This window comes from Hyposmocoma kahamanoa, unplaced genomic scaffold, assembly GCF_003589595.1.
Source record: "Hyposmocoma kahamanoa isolate Upper Pololo Valley unplaced genomic scaffold, ASM358959v1 81, whole genome shotgun sequence".
Classification (NCBI taxonomy): Eukaryota; Metazoa; Arthropoda; class Insecta; order Lepidoptera; family Cosmopterigidae; genus Hyposmocoma; species Hyposmocoma kahamanoa.
The window spans coordinates 9812006-9837757 of record NW_020654080.1 but is presented as its reverse complement, the minus strand read 5'-3'; the positions used below and the strand labels follow the sequence as shown (position 1 = coordinate 9837757).

Sequence of the window (25752 nt, the reverse complement as noted above, 5' to 3'; positions counted from 1 at the left end):
GAACTATAGATAGGAAAGTATAGGTTAGTAACTCATAACGTCTTTTACAACATCAAGGGCACCTTCTATTTAGACGCTTACATAAGCGCTGTAGTGGCGCCACTGTAAAGCTATTCTCGCGCCACTACTTATTTTCATACCACATTTAAGAGCGCAGTTGCAGCGCCACTGTTGTGACACGCGCGCGCCTCTTTTGCGGTCACATTAGTGAAGTAAGATTTACTGAAGCGCTACAGCCGCGCGGCTGCTGCGCCACAGCAGCTTGTATAAGCGTCTAATTTGAAGGCACCCTAAGTGATGTAAGTTACAATGTAGACGTAACGGAATTATTTACGTCACAACAGAACACGAATATCTGATTCTGATATTTTTTGTTTATTGCAATCAGTTTTTCGTCAATTATAATATTGAATTATTAAAATTTACGTGTACTAGTTTTCGATGGCACGAATAATAAAATTACAAAATATAATTATCACATGTAAAAATCTAGAAAATTAAAACGTTATAGTGCTGAATTTTACGAAAGCAAAACTTACGTTAAAGTCTTTTGCAACTTTTATAGTAACTTGATCTAAAAATATTATTAAAATAATCCTTTTCATTTTAAATAATTATAAAAAAAATATTTACAAGCTAACACTTAAATAAAAATATAAACAATTCTCATAATAATTAGTCTTATGCTTTTGTACGACTTTCGATGTTGCATTTTAGAGTGCATAAAATTATAAATTTAATTGAAATTTTAAGATGTAAATGTGAGTAATAACTTGATAGGTCCTAATGTAATTTTTATAATAAAGTATGATGTACCTTTTTATTTTCTTTCTGAAAAGGCGTAACGAAAAAAGACTACTTTTCCGTCATGACATAATTATAGTGTAAAATTGACTATAATAATCTTGCACACACAAACATTCAAACATCTATAGCCTATAATAATAGGAATCTCATTACGAATACCAAGCTCAATGACTTAAGAAAATTTTTAAAATACTTAGCTCGTAAGAAATGATCAAAATTTTTATACTGTCCAATGGGAATGAATTTCAGATTCATTGCATATCCGAGAACAAATCTTAACTAAGGATTATAATTTAATCAGTGGATGTATACAACAGATAAGTCTAACAGTAACTATTAACATTCCTTATAATTACGGGTGTACCTTCCAATTTTGACGCGAATTATTTACTATCATTCGAACTATGTAAATGACTTTTTTACGTCAATATTGTAAGTCGTTTCATTCGTGATAAAGAGGACGAAAAATGAGACCTAACGGAGTAACAAGTTAGTAGGTGAGAGGTAAGTGACACACGGCGACTTTAACCAGCGATGCAAACGCGCGTTCGTTAAACGCGCGATTGACTCGCTACAATTCCGATAGGTGATTGCATCGATGCAAACGCGCGACTACATCGATACAAATGCGCGATTGCATCGATGCAATCACCTATAAATCCCAAGTGTAGCGATGCAATTGCGCGTTTGTATCGATGTAACCGTGCGCTTGAATCGCGTTTGCATCGCTACTTACAGTTGCGCGTGTGTAACAGCTCTAGGGTGTAAGAATTTTAAAAATTTATTATAAGAATTACTACAGAGCGTTTTAAAGTGAATGGGCTCTTAGTTAGGCATTTAAAATCAATCTTAAGGACAAATAAAATACGTTAAATAAATTACGAACTACGATAGGAGTCATGTCCACTTATACTACTTCAGTAATGCTTAAATTGAATAAGACACTCTTAATACAATGTGAGTGTCTTTAACAAACATTGGTTTAGGATGCACTTACATTTATTGCAAGTGGACATTAATGTTTTTTATTACGGTGTGATTTAGCAGAGTAAGAGCGTTTGCGCATTACGACCGATTCGTATCACTTCCGAATCCAAGAAATGATGGTCTGAAATGTCACATCGATCATTTTATCTCTAGGAGTGTAGAAAATGCGAATGCATATTCGTTTTTTCTCGTATTCGAATCGGACTTAGTGCACAAGCGACATCCGAAGTGCCGTCTCGAATGCTGTGCGTAAACGCGCCAAAGCATGGTTTCTAAAAACCCCTAAGTTCCATTTACCTCTCACCTACGGAAATTATGACTACAATTGTATCACTCATAAAAGGCTATAAAGTTCAATTTTCACTTATTGAGATTTTTAAGAAATTTCTAACTTCCTCTAGTAACACCAAAAACATTGATGCCATTATGTCAATACTGGTTAAAATCAATATATAAATGCATACTTATGCAAACCAAGAATGGCTTGTCTATTACAGAATATAAATCCTTAATTAGAAATACCCAATTATTAAGGCGGCTTCTCACGGCCCGTGGTCCGTTTCGTGGGAAGGCCCTGTTCGGATCCACCGCTGGTCGGCCTACCACTCAATACTTACTCGAATACTTGCCGTTACGCGGGTCACTACGCATCACTACAAATCGATGCGTAAGACGTCACGGGCCGTGGGAACGCACCTTTAGAAGTGCGCGGGGAAACGCAGCCTTAGAAGTGTGCGATAGAACATCACTAATAAAAGCTTAATTTCTATGGGAATAAGTATTTTCACTCGGTTTCAATATTGCAAAAGCACAGAGTAAAAGCTACCTTCTTTGAAGAACTTGACATTTTAATTTTGTCTAAAAGGTTGAGCAAATATCTCATTGAGAAGCTGTTGGTATTCTTCCGCATTGTAAAGATAGTCTTCGTCGTCTAACGTACCCGTTGAGTTTATTCTGAAATATTATTCAGTTTTGAATTTGTTTTAAATGCTTTACATATTCGCACATGAAAACAAATACTCTCGTAACTCAAAAATGACGTAATTGAGAAGACACGATTTGCTCGACATTCTTTTTAGGAAACAGGAACGAAGTTTTAGTGGTTCATACATTTTGAATAGTTTTAATTTTTTTCATAAATAGTGAAGTCTTATAAAAATTACCTTACGGTATCCCTTTTTCTTCTCACAGAAGCAGAGGATGTTGCTTCTATGCACAGTACAATAAAGTGATTGTTACAAGGATATCTGAAATAAGAAAAACAGACTATATATATTGGTAAAAACTTAGGTCAGTGTGGTCAGTAAGGGACAATAAAAATGTCATATATTTTCATACAAACATGTATATATATGTATAATATGTATTGATTTCAATAAAATTATTGCCATGTTATTATAATACTGATTTAAATGTATTACAACCTAGTCGATATATTTTAACATGGATTCTCGACCTCACTGATCGTATCCAGCACTGATTTATGAACTTTGATTAATAAAGCTAAATTTTGAGGAGCATAGTAAACAACGATATTTCGACGAAAACTCACCTCTCTTGACTCAGCAGCTTTCTGGACAACAGAGAGCTGGCCATGCCTCGGAAAATAGGTTCACTGCTTTGCCATTCGTCGCAGAACGTGTCTAAAGCTCGTTCGCCGCCAGCATGAGATCCATGCCATATTATCTTTTGAGGCCTAAAGGTAGACAAAAACGTTCATTGTATGACAGCTCCAGTTGAATTCGAAAACTTGGAAATTCTTAACTGTATGTTAGTGTTAGATACAAAGAACGAACAAACACAGAGTTCCGGAGCTACAGTAGCCCCGGTTTGGCAAAAAATGCGCTGGTTCTTTTTTATTTAGGTTTCAAAGTATTCTCACCAATGTGGGTCGGTCATGATGTTTCTTCTATTAAAGCTGTAAATTCTTGGTGTTCCGATCATCATGCCGCCATTACCGTCGAATATGTCAGAGAACGATTTGAACAAGACTTCTCCTTCAGTGTTCGTTACCGGTAGGCGTCGGTCCGTATATCTTACTGTTGAATCTAGGTTTTGGATTCTGTAAAGAAAATGTTTAACATTGAAGGTAATATAAAAAGTCGAATAATCTCGATACGTAGGTCACTCAATAAGTTTAGAGATAAAGAAAAAATATCAAACATATTAATATAATATATTTTACATTTTTTCAAAGTACTCTCCATCATTATCTACACAAAATTTCATTCGTCTAAACCAACTCTGAAAACACTTTTGCCAGTCTTGATCCGTCAGCATTGAAATTGCCATTTCGTAGGCAGCCACTGCTTCTTCGACACTCAAAAAAATTTTCCTTTGATTTTTTCCTTCACTGTTGGGAACAAAAAAGAAATCGCAGGGAGCCAAGTCAGGGCTGTACAGCGGGTGATTTAAGGTTTCTATACCAGATTCCTCAATAAACGCCTTTGTTCTGAGAGACGTATGTGAAGAGGTGTTATCGTGATTCAGTATGATTCCCCGAAGCCCGGTCTTTCGTCTCCTCTCCCGCACAGCTTGGAAAACTTTTGGCAATGCTACTGTTGTGTATCATTCTGAATTAACAGACCTACTATTTTCTAACAATGACGCCGACAAATGTCCGCTCCGAGAAAAAAACTAGCTACCATTTTTTTGCCGACGTTTCGAGGTCTTTGCAACTTTGTCGGTAATTGTCTCTCTGCGAAGACCCACACCGACGACTGCTTCTTGCTTTCTGGATCATATTGATAGATCCATGTTTCATCACCAGTAACGATTTCTGAAACACGTCTCGATGTCCCGTTTTCGAAACGTATAAGCATTTCTCGGCACCAATCCACTCGAGCCTGTTTTTCAGTACCGGAGAGCAATCGTGGGATTCATCGACAACAAAGCTTCCTGACTGCAAGATGTTGATGCAGGATAGTATTGATGCTCCCCGAACTAATGCCTAGGGTCTTCTCAATGTTTGTGTACGTGATCCGTGGGTCTTCTCGCACCAACATTTCAGATATCCATACATTTTCTGCAGTAACTGCTGTTTTCGGGCGTCCGCCTCTTAGGTCATCTTCCAGGTTAGTTTTGCCTCTTTTAAATTCCTTAAACCACCTAAAAACTGTTGCACGAGAAGGAGCAGAGTCCTCTAATGCTGACTGCAAACTTTCCAAACTCAATTGTTCAGTTAAACCACATTTAAAATCATAGAAGATCATAGCACGCAAATGTTCACGGTTAAGATCCATTATTGCAAAGAAAAAGCGCGGGAAGCGTTGTAGTAAAATGCTTAACAATGTCATTTTTTTTTATTTAGCTAAATTGCTTTTGGTGATCTATTTTTAAAGAAATTTGCTTTTTAAAAACATATAATACGGGTGCGTTCCATTTTTAAATTTCGAGCATCTCAAAACTTATTGAGTGCCCTACGTATTGATGGTTTTTACGGCAAAATTTGGCTTGTCTTTTTGATAAGGAATGTGCGTAAAAGTATTGTACACACGCCAGCACATCAAGCTACACATTGACGTACCTATCTTGTTCTGTTGCACTGGAGGCGATTTTCACACAAAAATATGTAGTCTGATGTGCCGTTGTCCGTACATACGTTCTTTATCAGCGTAATACGATCTGACCAATGATTTCAACGATAATTGATAGTCTTGTCTACTTTTTGTAATTAAAATAATCAAGTGGACTTGTGAAAATGCGTAAAAACATCTATGACATCTTACCGGCTAGTAAGCAAAGCCCTGAAGGTGCCTTTAAATCCTGCCTTTTTCGCTTGTCTGTAGCAGGCGAAGTCAGCTCGTCGAACGCCGGCCATGTTGCCTGGTAGTGGATCGTTCAGGGCTGCTAGCCGTAGCTAAAGGTTTTAAAGAACACTCTTAAAATTTAACGCAAATATTTAACTTAATGTTATAAAATTTAATAACCAAGTTAATAATTAATTTAAAGATCAAATTTTTGTTTTGGTAAACATTCTTATGTTTATCTTCATTAATTTGGTTGCTGGCTTCATCTAAAGCGTGCAAGCTCCTCCTCCTACAAAGGGGGCAAGGGTTTACCAAACTAGACCTACAGAGAAAACTTAATACAACACATATACTTACAACACCTCCATACCTGGTTCATGTTTTATTTAATGTCATACTATTATATAAATGTATTACGTATTTACCATCATATTATTATTAGGTATGTCTTAGAGATACTTGTTGCAAATTAAATACAAATATATTTTTATTTTTTATATTGGATACACCTTTACTACTTACGCTAGGTCCAGCAGAATCCGCAACGCTTTCAATAGAATTAGATTTATAAGAAGAAATCGGATGCTCCAGTTCTTGTACAAGACTCGCTGCTGGCATTGGTAAAGGTGGAGCTTGAGTAGTCAATGGTTTTGATTGCGTGACTAGAGAGCCAAGCTGAAAAAAAATTATATATATCATGTATATGTATAACGCATAGAATTCAGAATTATTTGACGTCAGAACAAAAATTGGTCATCCAATTAAACCGGTTAAACAATTGTTGGTTACATGTATTAAGTAAATATCATTAGTGACGGAGTTTTCAAGATATTTTTTTAGTAATCGTAAATGTTCAAAAGCGACCGTCATCAATTTTCATCACGTATCGTCTGAACAGACAGTTTGACTAATAGAAGTAAAAGAGAAAAATGTTTTGGCATACAAGATTATGTATACTAATAGAAGAAGAATACTTTGACGCCATAACTAGCATTATTTTTAAGGTATGCAGGAAGGCAGATTCTATAAGCCAAGAAAAAATACCAAATTTTGTTACCACACTGCATGATTTTTTGCTCAAGGGATTCTTTTAGACCATAACATATGAATCCGGAATGGAGCCGTTTCAGTCACGCACGATTGGTAGATACACCTGATTGTTGTTTTAAGCCGACCCCAGTAAGATTGCTGTATACACTGGCTGCCATAGCTATTACGATAAGGCCCTATGCGATCACTCCGTAGCGCAGCAAAGGCTGAAGAGCCGGAAACATTTCGACAATTGTGTTCGTCAATTAATTTGAACTGTTACATCTACAATTGTATCTGCAATTACAGTAATCTTTATTTGCTAGATCTTTATCTCCTAGTGCAATTTTATTATTATGGCATATATTTTTGGTATTTACTTTAGATCCCCGGTTCCTACAGCCCTCAATTAATGAACGAAATAAAGGACAGTAGAATATTACCAGTTGCCGGAACAAAATAATCAGGTGTCCTTCATGCGACTTCGAAGTCTACAACACCTGTACTGGTTTTTAATTTAATTTTTCTGACCAACATAAATAGAATACTTACTAAGACATATTGCCATCCAGAATTAACTTTGACCAGCAGAGCTTGTTCTTCGATGACATAAGCTAAGGAGCCTACTGGACTCCCAGCAGTTTGCTGTAAATTTACGAGAATATAAAACACTTCTTCAACCTTATGATTACTATCTCTTTTTACTTTATTGTCTTCTTCTTTTTATCGTATCAATGGCATACATTATAATGCTTGCTATATTGGTGAAAGGATTTGTCGATTGTTGCCCAGGGTGCGCCACTCGTACAGGAAAGGCAAGGAAAGGCGGAAAGACTTCTACAAGTACCGTTTATTATTATTATTATATCGTTGAATTTCCATATTCTTTACCTTCATTACGTCTTCAGTAGTTTGGAAAATTGACGCTCCTAAAATCCCATTTCCTGGTTTCGAATCATCATTTGGTGGGTGTGGTCTTGGTGGAGACGGAACTGAAAGTTATACCAAAATGTTAATTACCGTAGGTGCTTGTAATGTTTATATGGCCTTGTAGCGTACATCGGCGATTGGTTTAAATAAATTAAATGCATAGGATGATATTTTTTTATTTCCAGGTTGACTTCATATCAGCAAAATGTACTTAATTACTTTTATCAATATTTTTATCGAGTATCTAAGTTGTAATTTTCTGTAGAATTAATTTCAAATGCATTTTATCTTGTGTATACGTTCTTTGCGTATAACTTACCGTCCCTAATTTTTCCATCTTTGAGATCTGTCAACTCTTTGAGAAGCTTTAGTTCTTCAAAAGCACCTTTGGATCCAGATGCTATTCATCCAGCAGCATGTATAAATAACACAAACTACAGTTTATACGACCATTCGAGAAGAAAGGAAAAAGACGACAAAAAGTCCTAATTTTAATGAACTTTTTCAATCATGAGATAATTGTCAAAATTTTAACGTTATATATAGTTGATTGATTGTAAAATGATACTATAACGTTAATACGTAATATTATCTAATGATAATAAAGTACGAAACACACATAGAAAATTACAACCCATTATGAACACGAGGGTTTCCTTCATGGCAATGCGTATAATAATTTATAAAACAGTCATGAATTGATTAGGGTAAAGAAACTGAGTAAACATGAAATCATACGTGGTCGGAATTTGCCAAATCCGTGCGTTTGGCGTGGTTCTTCTTCAAAGTAGCTCGTGCCAGGTTCTCCTTTCAGTCCCTGAATCGATACTCCAGGGAGACCAGGAGGTCCGGGTGGTCCAGGTGGTCCAGGGATGAATTGAACAGTATCTGATCTGGAACTAACGGGACCTGGAGGTCCTGGAGGTCCTGGAGGTCCTTGTAATCCTGGTAAACCAGGAGCACCATCTAATCCTCGTTCTCCTTTAAGCTGTAAGTATTAGATTATCTGATTATAGACGATGTTTGATTCCTTTGAGTTAAATTATTTTGGTTAGGTATTGAAAAAAAACTATTTGAGACATTTCACACAAATGTACATTGCAAAAATTACAATCATAATTCTATACAATAACACAAAAATCGTTGTACGTTCCATTCATTATCTATATTAGACCCAAATGACGGTCCTTGAAGCCGAATTGCTATCCGCTACCAAGGTCAGATAAGATCAGATTTGGGTTCAACAATTACATTAAAGAGACGCGTTATATTCCAAAGACGTCGTTTTCTTTATATGGTAATATACTATACGGAACCATGCTCATTGTGTGTCAATTCGCGAAACCGTTTTTATATAAATATCTATATGTCACTACATTGTATAATAGTCCGCACCTACCATAGCCACGAATACACGTATCCTTGAATTTTAGTTGTAAAATGTACATTTATATACTTTTGGTTGTGATAGTGTTATATTTATATGGCACTCGCACGTTTAATTACTGGAAGAAACGAGGTGTTAAACATGACCCGCCTATACCTTTCTTTGGGAATAACTGGAAGCAGTTTGTGCAACAAGCAAGTATGTGCATGATGGCTACGGAAATGTACAACAAATATCCAGAAGAACGTGTTGTTGGATTTTTTAGAGGCTTGAGTCCCGAGCTAATTATTCGAGACCCAGAGATTGCGAAAAAGATTTTAATTAGTGACTTTCAGCACTTTCACGCTAGAGGCTTTATTCCATACAAAACTGACATAGAACCGCTGTTGAAGAATTTGTTCTTTGCTGATGGAGATTTATGGAAACTAATTCGTCAGCGTTTCACTCCCGCTTTCAGCACAAGCAAGCTAAAAGGTATGTTTCCAATCATTACTGACAGAGCTGAAAAATTACAAAGACTGGCAGAAGACGTAACTAATAAAGAATTTTACGATGTGAGAGAACTTATGGCGAGATATACGACTGATTTCATTGGAGCCTGTGGTTTTGGAATTAATATGGATTCTTTGAGTGATGAAAATTCACAATTTAGATGGCTGGGTAAAAGAGTGTTTCAAAGAACAACAAGAGACGCTATAAATGGTGCTTTAAAATTGATGTTCCCCACACTTTGCAAAAACCTACACTTCTTAGCTCCAGAACTTGAAACTTCTATGAAGCACTTAGTGAATACTATACTGAAAAATAGAAACTATAAGCCCGCAGGTAAAAATGATTTCATTGATTTGTTACTTGAACTTAAAGAAAAAGGTAAAATTGTCGGGGAATCCATTGAACACAAAGAAGCTGATGGAAAACCGAAAACAGTAGAACTAGAAATGAGTGAGATGTTAATGATTGCTCAAATATTTGTATTCTTCGGTGCTGGATTTGAAACTTCGTCTACAGCTTCCAGTTATACTTTACACCAGTTGGCTTTCAATCCTGATTGTCAAAAGAAAGTACAGGAGGAAATAGACAAAGTGCTAGCTAAATATGATAATAAATTGACATACGATGCTGTCAATGAAATGCATTACTTAGAAATGGCATTTTATGAAGGTATGAGAATGTATCCATCTGTTGGGTATCTTATTCGAAAGTGCTCGTCACCAACATACACGTTCCCGGATCTTAATTTGACTATTGACGACGAAGTAAAAGTCTTTATTCCAATCCAAGCAATGCATAGAGACCCAAAGTATTTTGAAAATCCTGACAAATACGATCCTGAAAGATTTCGGAATGGAACAAAACATATGAAACCGTATTTTCTACCTTTCGGAGAAGGTCCTCGAGCGTGCGTTGGTAAGTATTATTTATTTAAGTGAAATATTTCTTTATTCTTGTTACAAACAAACCTAAAACAGGTAGCGTTGTAGTAATTACTAGATGCCTTTTTTAAGCATTTAATAAAGTATTTGTTAGTAATTCTCTTCAGGGACTCTTGTGGATGGCCCCAATTCAATCAGGACTTCTTATAGGACTGTTGTACGTTTATTCCGTTCAAATTCCATTTATGAATTGGTTGCAGGTGAAAGGTTAGGCCAGATGCAGTCTATAGCTGGTATAGCAGCATTATTGCAGAAGTTCACAGTCGAACCAGCAACTTGCAGTGTTAGAAACCCAGATCCAGAACCTACTGGTATCGTATCAGAAGGATTCGTTGGCGGACTTCCACTTAAATTTCGAAAGAGAAATGACAAATAGATTGACCAAAGGTTTGTACTTATTAATCTAGAGATTGTAGAGCAGACTGACAGCAAGAGAGAAGATTGATAGAGGTGTGATATTTTTTATACGTTAATGTTTGGGACTGTTGTGTCCAAAATCAATTGCTTGGAACCATTATTTCAGTAAGTACGTTACGATTTTTGATATTAAAAATTATTTTGAAAATGTTTCAATGGTTTCTTTTAAGTTTGTGTTTTCAATTTCTTCTTATGGAATAAAGCTATATAGATGTCGTATACAATTTAAAACATAGAATTTTGACACATTTTATAATATCTTCAAGCGTGTGTGATCCGTTAGCAAGACATGTAGAAATGAATTCATCAACCTCTAATTCGTAGATTTTTGCAAGAAATTAAATTTTTAAACACTACGTTTTTTAGTATAATGACGTTTGTGGTTATATATCTCAAGAATAATAGTCCCGGTATACTATCACCAAGACTGTGTTTAAATGACAAATAATAGCTTGTTCAACTGTGCAACTAGGGCCTAGTTTGGTATACAGAAGCAGGTTCAAGGAATTGATTGTCAGATCGAAAGAGTTTTTAGTGTTCGATTTTGGTGTTAATAATTATAACAAACTAGTGGAATAATTTTACAAAAAATAAATGAATATCACGGTAGTAAAACATCATGATATTCAATAAATCAATATTACAAATAATAACTTGTACTATTTTAGAATCATATTATTACGCAATTATTATCCAATCAGCTAATGTAAGCGTAGAGTAGGAAATGCACTGATTTTTTTTGTTTTGAATCAAATTTGGATCGTAATGGATCGTATACCTCTGAATCGATCCACATATGGATCGTGTGCTCTTGAATCAATCTCATTAATATCGTTCCAAATTTAAGTTTAAAACTTATAAAAAAGTAATTTTCACAGGCTTTTCGGCTTCAGTCGGTTTATGACTTTCATTTAGAGTGATACTAGACAGATGGCACAGAAGTATCGATAATCGCCAAATATTGTAGACTTATTGTTTGATTTATCGTTTGACTCTTTAGATGTTGCCAAATGGCTTTTCTTGCAGGCCAATATAAAATAGGGTTTTAGAAAGAGACTGCTTTGTTATTACGAATACGATCTACACGATTCGATTCGCCTTAATTTTAAGTCGATTTACGTAATAACGCACACATTCAACATAGCCCCGGACTAGGGAAACCCTGTGTCGCGGGTTATTACATAACGATTATCACTAATTTTGTTTTTATAACTGCACGCACAAGGACCGGTATGCGTGTAGTAATAAAAACAAAAACACCTCGAGTTCAGTTTGGATACAGGGAGTGTGGTTTGTGGGAAAAAAGTGAGTGACAATTGTAACGCCACAACAAATCGCGATGAAGATAGTAGTCGCCGACAGCGCAAGAAGGTAGAGAGATATGTCTGTTCTTAAAACTGTCATCTGCCGCCGTCTAGTCAACCCGTGACCATGGAGCGTGCAACCGTTCCGAAAAATCAGGAAAATAAAAAGAAGTCATACCGTGGTAAGAAGCCTGACATTAGTGATAATCATTTAGTGAATAACCACGAAAGCCTTAAAATATATATATTAAATTATATATTATATAAGTACACTCAAACTCACGAGACAAATAATACATTTATTTGTGCCATACAAATATTTCTTCCGGCCCGGGAATCGTACCTGGGACCTCTGCGTGGCTGTCCGGCACGGTAACCGTTCGACCACGGGGGCAGTTGAAATCGCATTGAATTAAATCGATACAAGAAATCGCCAGATCATATACACTTGAATCGATTTTTATAAAAACCTAATCGTAATGTGCATCCCTAGCGTAGAGATTCTTACCATAGATGCGTCAAGTAGGCTGATTCCAGGTTCACCTTTCTCGCCTTTAAGACCACTTGGACCTGAATTTCCAGGTGGACCCAAAGATCCTGGTCGTCCCTGTTTAACAGATTAATGCTAAAACGATTTTGTTCTAATGACACGGTAATAATAATTAATTTAACAAATAATGTACCTTAGATGTCTGTCCATGTAGCAAAAATAATATTAAAAATTATAACTTAATTCCAAGTTAAAGTTTAAAGTAAAATATCTACACACATATCATAAACCCTCTATGATGTGTCCAAAAACAGCAAATTACGACCAACATAAAGATAACCTGTTTTGGTAGAAATTTGTTCTATCTATAAAAATTTTATTTTTGCTTCATATTGACATCAAATTCGATGTTATTATTACATTCAAATTTCGACATCCCCGAATAACAAAACAATTTGATTCGACCTTAATTCAAGTCGAGATTAAGTTTTATTCGAAATGAAATGTCAATAGTTAACAATTTTTGCAAATCTCACATGTTACTTGATATCGAACGATATGATAGTTGGGGCCGACTCTAGTTTGTCTGTGAATTTAAACAAAAACTAGAGTTGCGTGACATGATTTTACTAATAATTACTGTTAATAACTCTGATCAATGGCGCAATGCCGGTCGTAACATGCGGTTCCTGGACACATCATAGAGAGCTTACAATAAGTGTATAGATAAAGCAGTGTATGTAACTGTACATAATTAGGCGTTTCATAAACCCCACACTCGTGTTTTAATGCCTTTCATTATGTAACAGTCACATAAACCACTATAATACTCAAAAAACTTTTAGGTGTATATGTAATTTTAGCATTACATACACAAATGTTAATTTTATTATAATTAAGGCCCATTTAGATGGAGAGAGTTTATCGCAAGCTTCGTGACGAAAAATCATACGCGATTATCGCAAGCAATAATCGCCATAACATTATCGTATCATAATATGTTTACATTCAGGCAAGAACTAAAATCTCGCCTACGATTATGTCATACGAGATTCGCAAGCAAATTAATCGCTACCTCGACTGTTTACACAGTTAAATGTGTAAGTAAGGAGATTATTGCTTACAAGTTTTCGACTTGTCTAAACTCGATCTCGTATGACATTTTTTCAAGTTCATACGATAATTCTACAAATCGGTTCCAATCATTTTGCGTGCGAGAATTGCCATTCGAGTTCAGTGATTACTGCGTTATTGACTATGGATATACCAAAATGACGCAAAAATCACTCAAATTTGGAACTGCTGACAATATTAAGTTCATACTACTGTATACAAATATATATATGTTTATACTTTTTTTAAATATTATAACATTTCCTAACCCAAAATTTATTTTCGTTCTCATTTCATTAATTCTTGTCTTAGAAAAGCAGTGATAATCAAAACACCCTCGCGCACTGCACTCGTGTTAGCGACTGGCTGGCACAAAAACTCGAAATACTATTTTTGTTTCAAGAACTATTTACACAAAGACGTTCAATATTCAAAGGCGAGGCGATTATCGCTCACGTGGACGGTCGATAGTCACCAATGTTTAGACGAGGAAAGTTTTTTATATTCTTTCGATTCGTATCTTCGAGTCGAGTAACTCTCTCCGTCTAAATGAGCCTTTAGCCACTTGTATTCTTACAACAGAGTTATACATACACTACACGAATTAAATTGAGCTCTATGGTACTAATAATAAGACAGTTTGTTTCAATTGTTACGATTTGGCATTGATTGAACAGGTTTTCGTGTTTACTTTGTTTTTTGTATGCGATTTCTAAAAGTAGATTTAAGCAAATTGGCGAGACGCGTCTGTGGATTTTTTTATAAATAGTGTAGTGCTAATCTTCGAAACGTTTCTCTCTAGCGTTTATCACATGATTGTCAGTTAAGGAATATGCCAAGAAATTATTATTTACTGAATTCTAAAGTTTAAATACCTACCTCTGCCTTTCCGTCGTTTTCGAATGAATTGTAAAAGAGTACTTTGTTACTTAAAACTTAATTACCTTCTATGTTTTAATACATCAATATGTGTAATAAAATCTAGTTCTTAGGTTTTCACGATTGTTACATATAGGAAATGAAATTATGTTTTCGAATCTAAATCGTGTTTATTTGTTCTTTCAAACGAACTAACGTTTTGGGCCCTTTGCAGCCGTGACTGTGGGACTTGTAAAAGGTCTGAAACGTTTGAAAGTTTGAAAAAAATACAAATGACATATATTTGACATTTTTTTATGTTTATAATTACAGGTGACGGGACAAACAAGTCGTGCGCCTGGTGGTATGCGACACGCATATCCATATAATAATAATAATAACGCAACACACTCATAGCCCCGCACTAGGGAAACCCTGTGTCGCTGGTGCCATGGACATACACATAGACAACCATAAATGACACCCAAACTCGCGAGAGAAATAAATGTAGGCCATACACATACTTCTTCCGGCCTGCGAATCGAACCCAGGACCTCTGCATGGCAGTCCAGCATGGTAGCCGTTCGGCCACAGAGGCAGTTAAAATACACGTCCATAACTGTTGCAGTGCCATTCAGAGCTTTAAATCGCAAAGATCTTATGGACACTCCTATTGCGTCTGTCACCCTGAGACATAAGTTGAAAAGTCCCATATGCTTGTAATGTTTTACTAGCACCCTTAACCTTTCTAAACCGAAACGCCATAATGCTCACATTACTGCTTGGCGGTATAAATAGATAAGGTGGCAGTACTTCCCTGGACAAACTCTTCCACAACGAGCCTTACAGCTATAAATCCAAAATAGTTTTATTTCCCAAGTATAATTTTAAAGTTCAAATATAATACGTTTACTCACCATCCAGCCAGGGAGTCCACTGTCACCTTTATCACCAGGTCTGCCAGGGGGACCAGGTGGACCCTGTATTCCTTGAAACCCTCGCAGCCCATTAGAGCCTGGTCGTCCTCTGCGTCCTCGCGGTCCTGTGTCTCCTTTATCACCCTGTGATAAAATTATTAGGAATGGTGGCTAATTTTAAATGGCGATGAGAGATCTAAGAAATAATATTGTTGTAGAAGCAATGAAAATCCTTTTTAGTAATATAGCCAACTTGCTGAGGTGGTAAACGTTTACTATAAATTAGGTAAGTTATGTTCGGAAATTGGGTAGAATATTATAATACAGGAAGTAACAAAAGGTGCAATAATACTTTAGGACTTCATTAAGCCTGGGCATTATATTCATGAATATAAAGAAGTGTTGCCATAATAATTTTGGAACAAACAAATCTTTTTCTGTATTTTCTTACAAATTGACGAACAGTTAATCCAAGTGTGGGAAGCCGTGGCAATTTTCTTTGTAAGTTTGTCTAAGGTCAGGCGGGATAAGAGGAACACTAGGGGAAGAGGGATTTTTTTAAATTTATTTATTAAGGTTACATTATGAGTAGTTTTTATTGCTGTGTACTATAATAATTGCACAATTTTTTACAGACAAACATCGCATGCAAGTAAATTAGTGGACACAATTAGTAGTCGTTGATGGATATGTATTCGACTCGTATTTATGGATACATTTTGATAGTAAACAAAAAGAAAAAAAAACCTCAAGTGTAGTACTATATTAATTCTGCGCTTAAAGCCTGTATAAGTTAAAAAAGAAGAATAGGTCACGACGAAGTGATAGACCTACGGAATTTAAACAAAGAAGTGTGAAATATGTGTAGGTTATGGATATTAATGCTAAGATCCTAAGAAGAAGAGAAGATGGTATATGCTGGATTTGAAGCCTTAACTCATAATCTAAGAGTTTAGCACTATAGTCTCTCATTCAATAAAACAGACAAAGAAACTAGTTTAACGATTATAAAGAGATGTCGCTACGATGTTCCATATCCAAAATGCGGCAAAAACAAAATTGACCGTTGAGAATCTTGAAAAGATGAGGTATACCTTTAAAAGAAATACGGTGTCTTTTCCTCTTATCCCATTTTTTCGGGAAAGAGAAACGTTGGCACAATTTGCACGTTTTCAGCAAATACATCGTAAGTATTGAATTTAGCGTAATGATTATTAAGACATGTTGTCAGATAAATAAAGGCAAATTTAGTGCAAAACAAAATTCTTATAAAACTTTATACTGTCCTTTCTAGAGCGCAAAACATTTGACTTAAATTATTTTTCTCTTACCTCGCCTGACTTTGAAGTGTGAAGATATCGAACATTTTTGGTTTTCATGATTGTTCCACATAGGAAATGAATCTATATTTTCGGTTCTAAATAGCATGTTTTTGTTTTGTTTTTCGAGTCCTTGGTCACGGCTGACATTCGTGACCACGGGACCTGTAAAGCAGATCCGAAAAATAATAGTTTCATTTCCTAATCTTGTGCAGTGTCAGATTGTTTTTGTACACTCTATAAATGGCAGTGATATTATGTTCGATTGAATTAACAAGAAAACATTTTTTTGTATCATGTAAGTACAAAGAAAAGACACACCTACTAGAAAATTGGACTTTAAACTTAGTTAAATACGTTAAGTTTAAAGTCCAATTCTATCAAATTTAGACGATGGTTATGTTCGATACTAGGCCATGTAGATTGATAATCGTTTTTATTATCTTGGTTTCTTTCGGACTTAACTTTATAAATGTTTAATCACACAATCCTTCAAATTGATAAGAGGTCTTTTCTTTATATCTACTAACTAAGCGTCTTATGTAATTATCAAACATCGATTTATCTGTATTTGAGCAACTTATGTGAATCGTAATAATTATCGTAATTAGCAAAGTTAGCGTGAATTTATATCTCATTACAAGGAATGTATACAAGGAATAAATATTTATATTATTCAAAGTAAATTTTCCATGTCACGTCAATATTTTAAGTATTGTCACAAGTAGTTTCTGTTTTTTTTTTGTATTTATTTTTAGTATTTTGAGGAAGAAAGAAGTACTAACAATATTGTCCCTTACCTTAATAGTTATAATATCAGAACCAGTAGCACCAGTGATACTAATAGGTCCAGGAGGACCTCTTTCTCCTCGTTCGCCTTTTAATCCCGGTGGTCCGGGTAATCCCGTAACACCGGGCATTCCAGACGGACCTATGTCGCCACGTTCTCCAGGTTTTCCATCTTTACCCGGAATACCAGGGGTGCTGTCCAGACCTCGACTTCCTTTTTCTCCCTGTTTGCAGTATACAGAAATTGTACCAGAATTATATTATGTTATCAATATCATTTTCTAATTGGTTCTATTATAAAAACATAAAAGCTTTATTTCGCGTCTCTCTCGCTGCCGAGCGTGGTTGCCGTCATGCTCGATAGCGAGGAGTCCTGGGAGGCGGTAGCCTCCTTTTGCGCAGAGGTTATGTCGCAAAAGGAGGCCGCGGAGCGGGTGCTCGAGGACGCGGCGGACGCGCACCCCTCCGGCGCAGACGTACGGGAAGAAGGCGAAGGCAGTTCGCTGCTCGCCTGATCCCCTAGTGAGACCAGCGGGCTCTGGACAGGGACTCCGGAGTCTGCATTGCACGGCCTCACTCGTCTGGGGGGCGGGTCGGAGGACAACCGACTCGCCCCTCCGTTGGCGCGGGAGCCCTGGCGTAAGCTAGGGCGGTCGGGCGTCGTCGTGGTGAATGTTCACTGATCCCACGGCGCCGACTCAACCGGCGAGAGGGAAACCCGGTGGGGTTGTAGTGGGGTAGGCCCTCCAGTCTGGAGGGAGAGTCCCCACATAACCCCTGATTCTCCCTGGGTTCAGGGGTATCCATAAAGATTTCCCCCCGTCAAAAAAAAAAAGGTTTTCGCGATTATTGCACATAGGAAATTAAACTGTTTTTCCGAATTCAAATCGTGTATATTTGTTTTTTTTTTAAACAAACCAACGTTTCGGGTCCTTTGCAGGTCCAATGGTTACGGTTGACTTTATTTCCCTGCAAACGTCGAGTATATTTTTAGCGGTGTGAACTGTAATTGCGCTTCGTGTTTATTTAATTATTTTATGCGGAGAGAGAATCGGGAAATTAACTGCATAAAAAGTATTGAACACAAGCGAAGCTATTTTCCACTATTTAATCTTCACTGGGTTTGCGTAGTTGCAAATTATTTTACTTCCATTTTTATTAACATGGTTTTCTGCAAAGCAACATCTGAATCTATTAATTATTAAGCACTACTGAAAATTATACTCATCACTCACCTTCTCTCCTTTTTCTCCTTTACCTCCTTGGTATTGACCTAGAAATAAACGAGGATCAAGTTTTGCAAGTACACATTTTACACATTTTTAGAGTAGGTTATTGAATCCTTTATTCTTACCCGTTGTCAAGAATTCAGGATCATCAGAACTCAATATCCCACCCGCTATAGCCGGAGGACCGGGAGGCCCTGGTTCTCCGCGTTCACCTAATTTTTAAACAGATTATTAAATTTGAATCTGTGGTATTAATTCGCTACGTTAAAAGTATTCTGGGTAACAGTCGATGTAAAGTTTTATCATTTTACATGCCAAATCTATAAATGATTCATTATGAGTTTCAAATATTGTTAATTTTAATACAATAATTAGTACATGATTTTTTTTTTCCAATTAGTATATAATTTTTTTTCTGAAATACGGGTGATTTTTTTTAATACGGACATAATTAATATCTGTATGAAATAGTTTTTACCCTTCTCTCCTTTGTCAGCTGGTCGTCCGTTGGCACCTGGAATACCAGGCCTACCATCGAGCCCCGGACTACCTCGGTCTCCTTTTAATCCTCGTTCTCCTTGCGGTCCGGGATGCCCCTAAAACCATGATATATATTTAATATTATAATATGATATTTTAACTTTATTTTCTCGCGGTCTCGTAAAGATCACAAAGATTAAAAAAGAGCGAAAACTAAAAACTTCTAACCCTGTCTCCTTTCGGACCATTACTTCCAGATTGACCCCTTTCTCCTTTCGGTCCTGGGAAACCTCGTTCTCCCTGAGGTCCCACCGGACCTTGCTGTCCAGCATCTCCTTTTGGTCCTGGGGCCCCTGGTCTGCCAATTGCTCCACCGTATGACCCCATTACACTTTCCTGTATAGGAAACATTAACAATAAAGCTGACTTACCAGACTGATGACTATATGAGACTGAATTGACATACCAGAATACTGATTTTATAAGAATACATTTCTTGTCATTCCAACCGCTAAAGTTTAAGAAATAATATTTTAAATTTACTAAGTCTTATTCGAGGTCTATTCAAGTAGTGAAGATTGTCAGTTAGCTCTACGTACTTCTAGAAAATAATTTATTTATTTCTCCACAGGTATACACTAGACTTTTATTATTTTAATTTAAAATTCATTAAATTAGAATAGGATTTTCGATTCTAATTAAAATTAGGGAAATGTTTTTTTTTTTCTTAAAAAATACTTTAAATCTCTCTCCTGTAATATTCTCCAAATGCACGTCATGGGTTTTTTGTCGATATGAATATATCTTTTTATATTCATATCGACTGACGATATATAAGTTACATTAAATACTAGTTATTTTGAACTAAAAGTTTATACGATATAAATATATATATATACATAACTACCTTCGTGGCCGAACGGTTACCATGCTGGACCGTCACACAAAGGTCACGGATTCGATTTCCAGGTCGGGTGAAATATTTGTATTTATTTCTCTTGTGACTTGCTGGTGCGATTTGTAGGTGTCAATGTATGTTGTCTATGTGTCCATGGGACCCGCAATACAGGTTTTCCCTCTTTCGGGTTCATGTGTGTGTGTTGTTATTGTTATAACATAATATATATATATATTAATATTCACATCTGCGTGTCATATACATTCACATTCACATCATGTACATTTCATCATATTAGCAATATATTTTTTAATTTCTTTTTCAAAACTTTAAACTTGTTTTTATTAACTTTATTAATTACCCTGAGCCAGTCTATTCTATATCTTTATTAATACCTGATCACGATTTATATTTTAATTTCTTTCAGATTCAAATTCAATTAATCTATTTTTTAAAAGTCTCCAACAAGATTACATCCAATAAATTTAGAGACTTTTCTGTCCAATTTTAATTATGATCTGTAAAAGATTACTTGACTGTTATTAAGTTATTAAATTCTACTAGATAAAATATCTCAACGGAATTACCTCAGTAAGTTAAAGCTGCGAAATGTCAGACAGCTTACTTAAAGCTCTATCTGAAAAGCATTGCTATATTAAAGGCCTTTAATTTAGCCCATTGTCACTGTGCACTTAGAAATACTAACTAAAATATACTTAGCTGCCAATCTTGCTTTATCAATAATCTCAAACATCTGTGGATTGAGGATATTCGTACGCCGTAAAGTGAAACAGTGGTAAACTTAACAGGAGTAATTTTACAAAAAATAATTGAATATCATGGTGGTATTACAATGATTAAAGTGACATATCTAGTCAGAGACTGGTAGCTGTAAAGGTACGTCGCTGAGCGAAGAAAAGCTTTCACAGATTTCTCACAGATGGCGCTACGGCTAAAAGTCATTAAAAACCACAGACAAAAGATCCAACAACAAGCACATAGAAAGATTCGTGAGGTCCGCTGGTTCTTTCTGTGGATTAGTTGGCATGGCATCTGCCACGGTTTGTTAGAAAAATCAGGCCGGATCGAAGGAATTTGTTCTAAGTGTTCGATCTTTGTATAATAATTAAAACGAACTAGCGGAGTAATTTCACAAAAAATAATTGAATATCATGGTGGTGAAACATCCTGACATTCAATTAAAAACTTAATTACAATTATTAAAGTAACATCTTTAGTCAGCGGCTGGTGGCTGTAGTACCTCCCTGAATGAAAAAAAAAACTTTCGTAGATTTCTCAAAGATGTCGTTATGGCAAAAAAGTAGTTAAAAAAACCAAAACAGAGCTTCATTAGCTAATAAAATATTACAACAAATAAACAATGTTATGACTAGTGGAAGATGCTTGAGGTTGCAATGGGTGGCGTCACATATTGGCTTGTTGGGGAATGAGGAAGCGTACCGGTTAGCCTTTGCGGCTGCTTCAGAGGGGCCTGAGGTTGACATTGTGCCTGACTTGACTGAGTGGTTGCAAACTATAAGAGCAAGTTCCATTCTCGTTGGAATGAATATTTCGATGTGAGGTTCCAGGAAAAAGGAATCTGGCACAAAACCATGCAGAGTGAGCCTTCTCGTGTCCCTTGGTTTGACCATGTTAAGTTAAGATCAAATTGTCAGCGCACATAGGCTTCGATCCGGACACGTTCCATTAAATAAATTTCTGTATTTGATGTGAAGGGTGAACTTCCCGAATTGCGAAGTGTGTGGGATTCCTGAGGATGTACATCATTTGCTCATGGAGTGTGTTCGGACGGAGCCTATCAGGGCGCAGTTATTTGCACAGGCTGGTTTCATATAATGTTGGGTGGTTTCAATCAGTTTTGTCGGAGCCAACGTGTAGCGCCGCGGAGATTTTGTTGACCAAACATGTATATGTTTGGTTAGGTAGTATTTTGATTTATCTGTCTGGATTTTATTAAGTGTTTTCTAGTATGGGTAGATGGCGCTAATTAAACAAAATAAAAGAATAGCCGCAGTATCCATCCAAGTCAATAGTGTGCAATAAGGTCATCCAGTTGATTTGTTTGTTGTCACTAGAAATTATACTCTAATTTGTAGTCTAGCTTTGATATAGTTAGCAAGGTAATTTGTAAATAATTGCAGTTTGATTTTTTTTTCATAGTCTCGCCCTAGGGAACCCTGTATCGCGGGGGCCATGAACACACACATAGACAACCACATATTACACCCAAACTCAAGAGAGAAATAAAATTGTAGGTCACACAAACATTTCTCCCGGCCCGTATCGAACCCGGGACGTCTACGTGGCAGTTCAGCATGATAACCGTACGGCCACGGAAGCAGTAAACTTACAAATTACCTAGTTACAATAACTGTAACTTTCTCATTGAAAAAAAAAACCGACTTCAAGTTTGCTTATCGGATATTTTAGATTTCGAGGTCTAGTCTAGGTATTTTCGAGGTTTTGTTTGTGTATTTTGTGTGTGTTTTGTGACCTTTTGATACAGCTGAAGCAAATGTCCCGGTGTAAAGTAACGCCTCACCCTGGAAAGGATGCCAAGCTTCCTTGATGCATTTTTGGCGATGGATTCAACGTATCTGCCGAAGTTCAAATTGGACGACAGGTCCATTACAAGTAGCTGGAGACAGTCTGATATCGGTACGGATACATCACGAAAAGTCGGAGTTAGCTCAAAGGGATTCCGTTTTGTGGAGAATAGACACGCCTGCGTTTTGAAAGCGTGAAATTTGACAAGATTGGCATCGCCCCAATCGGAGGCTGCCTTGAGCGTCAAATCTAAACGGCTAACCATGGACTCTCGACAAGACTGGATTTCCTCCCCACTGACCTTTGCCTTGCATATTTCATTGAATACATAATATTAAACGAAACCATTTTCACAGTTATTCACCACTATCAACATGACGCATCACATTTGAATGTATAAGTATCACGTGAAACTTTCTTTGGAGATTGAAATGAATTTCCCTATCTCGTTCGATATAAATCGAGGTTCAAAGGGGCTTTCGTACTTTTGTCAAAGTTCGGTTTGTTCCCAGAGCGGGTTGTTCACTTAAAGACACAATCGAATCTTTGAAGAAGTCATTCGTTTTTGTTACAAACTGATTCTTGACAACGCGGAGGTAATCGAGTCATGAAAGAACCCCTTTTGGAAAAAGCAGGCGTGATCGCGTGAGAAATAACTTTTGTACTTTTTTAAACGGTGGGAGTCAGTGATTACATTCGTGTAGTTATTGAAAAGATTTAATGCCCCTCAGTCCCTTTGCGACTGCTCTTACTTAATTGGTCTTTATTTTTAGTTACCAGATCCACTGAAATCAACGTAGTAACAATCGCAGTCAGGATTTGAAATTAACAAGGTATTTATTTTCTTTGATAAATATCCGATATTATATCTGATACTTATTCAAGCTGATTCATTGTTTTGTCATTTTAATTTTTGACTATAATTAACAAGGAGTGAGGAAACTAAACAAGCACGAAGAAAAGTCTAAAGAAAAACGATTTGTCATGTGGCGATTTGAATTTGGAAATAATTTAAATATTGTTGTATTTAACAGCAAGTAAATTAGGTTGCAAGTTATTTGAATTTTGTTTTAATTTAAGATTAATATTCGGTATTTATAATATAAGACGAAGGCAATAAAAGCAAAAATTTAGACAAAGTGTGATCTACCTGATGTTGTTATTCATACAAAGATTGAAAAACACAAAAAAAGAAATTCTTTCACTCCAGCTGGACTCGAACGAGCGACTGTTTCGAGAAACCACAACCAGTGCAGTACTTTCACAAAAAATAATTGAATACCATGGTAATAAAATCATCATGGATATTCAATAAAGTAATCGTAGGGAATCTTACGATTATTTTATTGAACTAATTACACTAAATAGAGAGAAATATTCTGTATGGCCTACATTTATTTCTCTCGTAATTTAGGGTGTAATTTTTGGTTGTTTATGTGTGTATCCATGGCACCCGCAACACAGGGTTTCCCTAGCGCGGGGCTATGTTGAGTGTGTGCGTTATTATAACACTATTATATTGATTTTATTTACTTACCTTGTACATCGGCCTAGGTTTCCAATTTGACTAAGTAAATAGAAATGGAAAGCATGAAAATGATTGAAATATATAATTTACTAACAAGTCATATCATTTGTGCCTAAATAAATATTTAGTAGGTTCCAGTTAGTTTCTGTGGTACATACATTTGTGAATAGTTATAGAGTACTCTGCACTCGACTACGTGATATTCGGCCATGATATAAACGTCTCTAAACTATTTATTTATATTTTCATGGCGTTCAAATTTGTCAGTTTAATAAAAATAAAAACAGTTTCTGAGTAATTTTCAGGTAGAGAAAACTACCTAATATCGGTGTCATATTTTATTATAAGTATTCGTGTGTATTATCATGATATTAAGTAATATTTCAGGATACTACACTCAAATGCGAAGTAATATTTCATGATAATAATCTACAGACATCGCCACCGAAATTTGGTAGAGATTATTAACCTGAAAGTTACCCTTGTATAGCTTAAAAATCCCTTTAATTTCTCTTCGGTTTCTGTTTGCCAAAGATAATGTACTAGCACTGTGTTCACCAACACAAAAGTGTAGTTTCAGGGGCGCCAATTCATAACATAAACAATTTGTTAATACTTCTGTCCTTTTTAAATTAAACTAACTTTTAAGAGATTGAAAAAGGGTATTTATAGAAATGCTGAGCCACAGAACTGACACCGTTGTACGACACTAATAAAACATGTATGCAATGAATAACATACTACTTACATCGAAATTGCTATAGTCAGAATTTCCAGGTGGTCCTGGTGGCCCGGGTGGTCCTGTATTTCCAGGTCTTCCGTCTATACCAGGTTCCCCTTTCGGACCAGTTTGGCCCTCGGGACCTCGCGGGCCTAGGTCACCTCTTTCGCCTTTTTCACCTCTAGGTCCAACTGGACCTCTTTCTCCTGGCATTCCTGGTTGACCCTGGAAAGAATAATTTTCCTATTGGAGTATAATTTTCCAATAGAATGTTTTGTACTTTTTGTATTGATACTTTTTTTTATATTGCTGTAGCAAAAATAGTAAATTTAAAAGATTTTTAATACGAACATTCCATAACTACCAAACTTATAGTCGGGTAAACTGAATACAATGATATCAAAAAGGAATATTATTTTTGTATTCTCACCACTTTTTAGAAATCCAAAAATTGATGTAAAATTGCGGAATATCGAACAGTTTTTACGTAAATATACCTTAATAAGAAATGAAATGCAAGAGTACTCACAGGGATACCCGGAGGTCCAGATCTCCCATCGGCACCAACCAATCCGGGAGGACCTGGCCGGCCCTGAAGGTCTGGATGCATCTTTAGCATTGCAGCAAGCGTGCTGGAGTTGCAGCCGCATTGGCCATAAGGAGCATAATTCTCGCCATATACTATGTGCTACCAACAAAAAGGGTAAATCATTTCAGGTTCATTTGTTTTACACAATATATGAGTCGTTGTGCTATGATATAGAAAAAATATATATACATATATATAACATATCAGGCG

The 25752-nt window shown here is 36.2% G+C and overlaps 2 protein-coding genes across 2 annotated transcripts; one reads left to right on the top strand and one right to left on the bottom strand.

Moving 5' to 3' along the window:
* Positions 1-1487: 1487 nt before the first annotated feature.
* Positions 1488-25635, bottom strand: LOC113234003 (collagen alpha-2(IV) chain-like). Its single transcript, XM_026469231.1, has 18 exons — positions 25483-25635; positions 24981-25178; positions 19467-19634; positions 19237-19354; positions 18884-18970; positions 18765-18802; positions 17541-17753; positions 15422-15565; positions 12552-12650; positions 8241-8490; positions 7464-7564; positions 7125-7217; positions 6066-6218; positions 5523-5653; positions 3677-3856; positions 3347-3490; positions 2958-3041; positions 1488-2748 (listed from the first exon to the last, which is right to left on the bottom strand). Exons 1-18 carry the CDS (start codon positions 25570-25572, stop codon positions 2643-2645), a joined length of 2397 nt encoding a protein of 798 aa, XP_026325016.1. The 5' UTR covers positions 25573-25635; the 3' UTR covers positions 1488-2642.
* LOC113234004 (cytochrome P450 6B2-like) lies at positions 8894-10836 on the top strand. The gene is made up of 2 exons (XM_026469232.1): positions 8894-10296; positions 10523-10836. The coding sequence occupies exons 1-2, from the start codon at positions 8943-8945 to the stop codon at positions 10696-10698; spliced, it is 1530 nt and encodes a 509-aa protein (XP_026325017.1). The 5' UTR covers positions 8894-8942; the 3' UTR covers positions 10699-10836.
* Positions 25636-25752: the final 117 nt, after the last annotated feature.

Bases quoted from the DNA above. Each gene is read 5' to 3' on its own strand.
- LOC113234004 (XM_026469232.1), top strand. From the start codon at position 8,943: ATGTACATTTATATACTTTTGGTTGTGATAGTGTTATATTTATATGGC. The intron at 10,297-10,522 runs GTAAGTATTATT...AATTGGTTGCAG, and splicing joins AGGTCCTCGAGCGTGCGTTG to GTGAAAGGTTAGGCCAGATG.
- LOC113234003 (XM_026469231.1), bottom strand. From the start codon at position 25,572: ATGCTAAAGATGCATCCAGACCTTCAGGGCCGGCCAGGTCCTCCCGGA. The intron at 5,654-6,065 runs GTAAGTAGTAAA...TAAAACCTTTAG, and splicing joins CGGATTCTGCTGGACCTAGC to CTACGGCTAGCAGCCCTGAA. The intron at 2,749-2,957 runs GTAATTTTTATA...ATAATATTTCAG, and splicing joins AGAAAAAGGGATACCGTAAG to AATAAACTCAACGGGTACGT.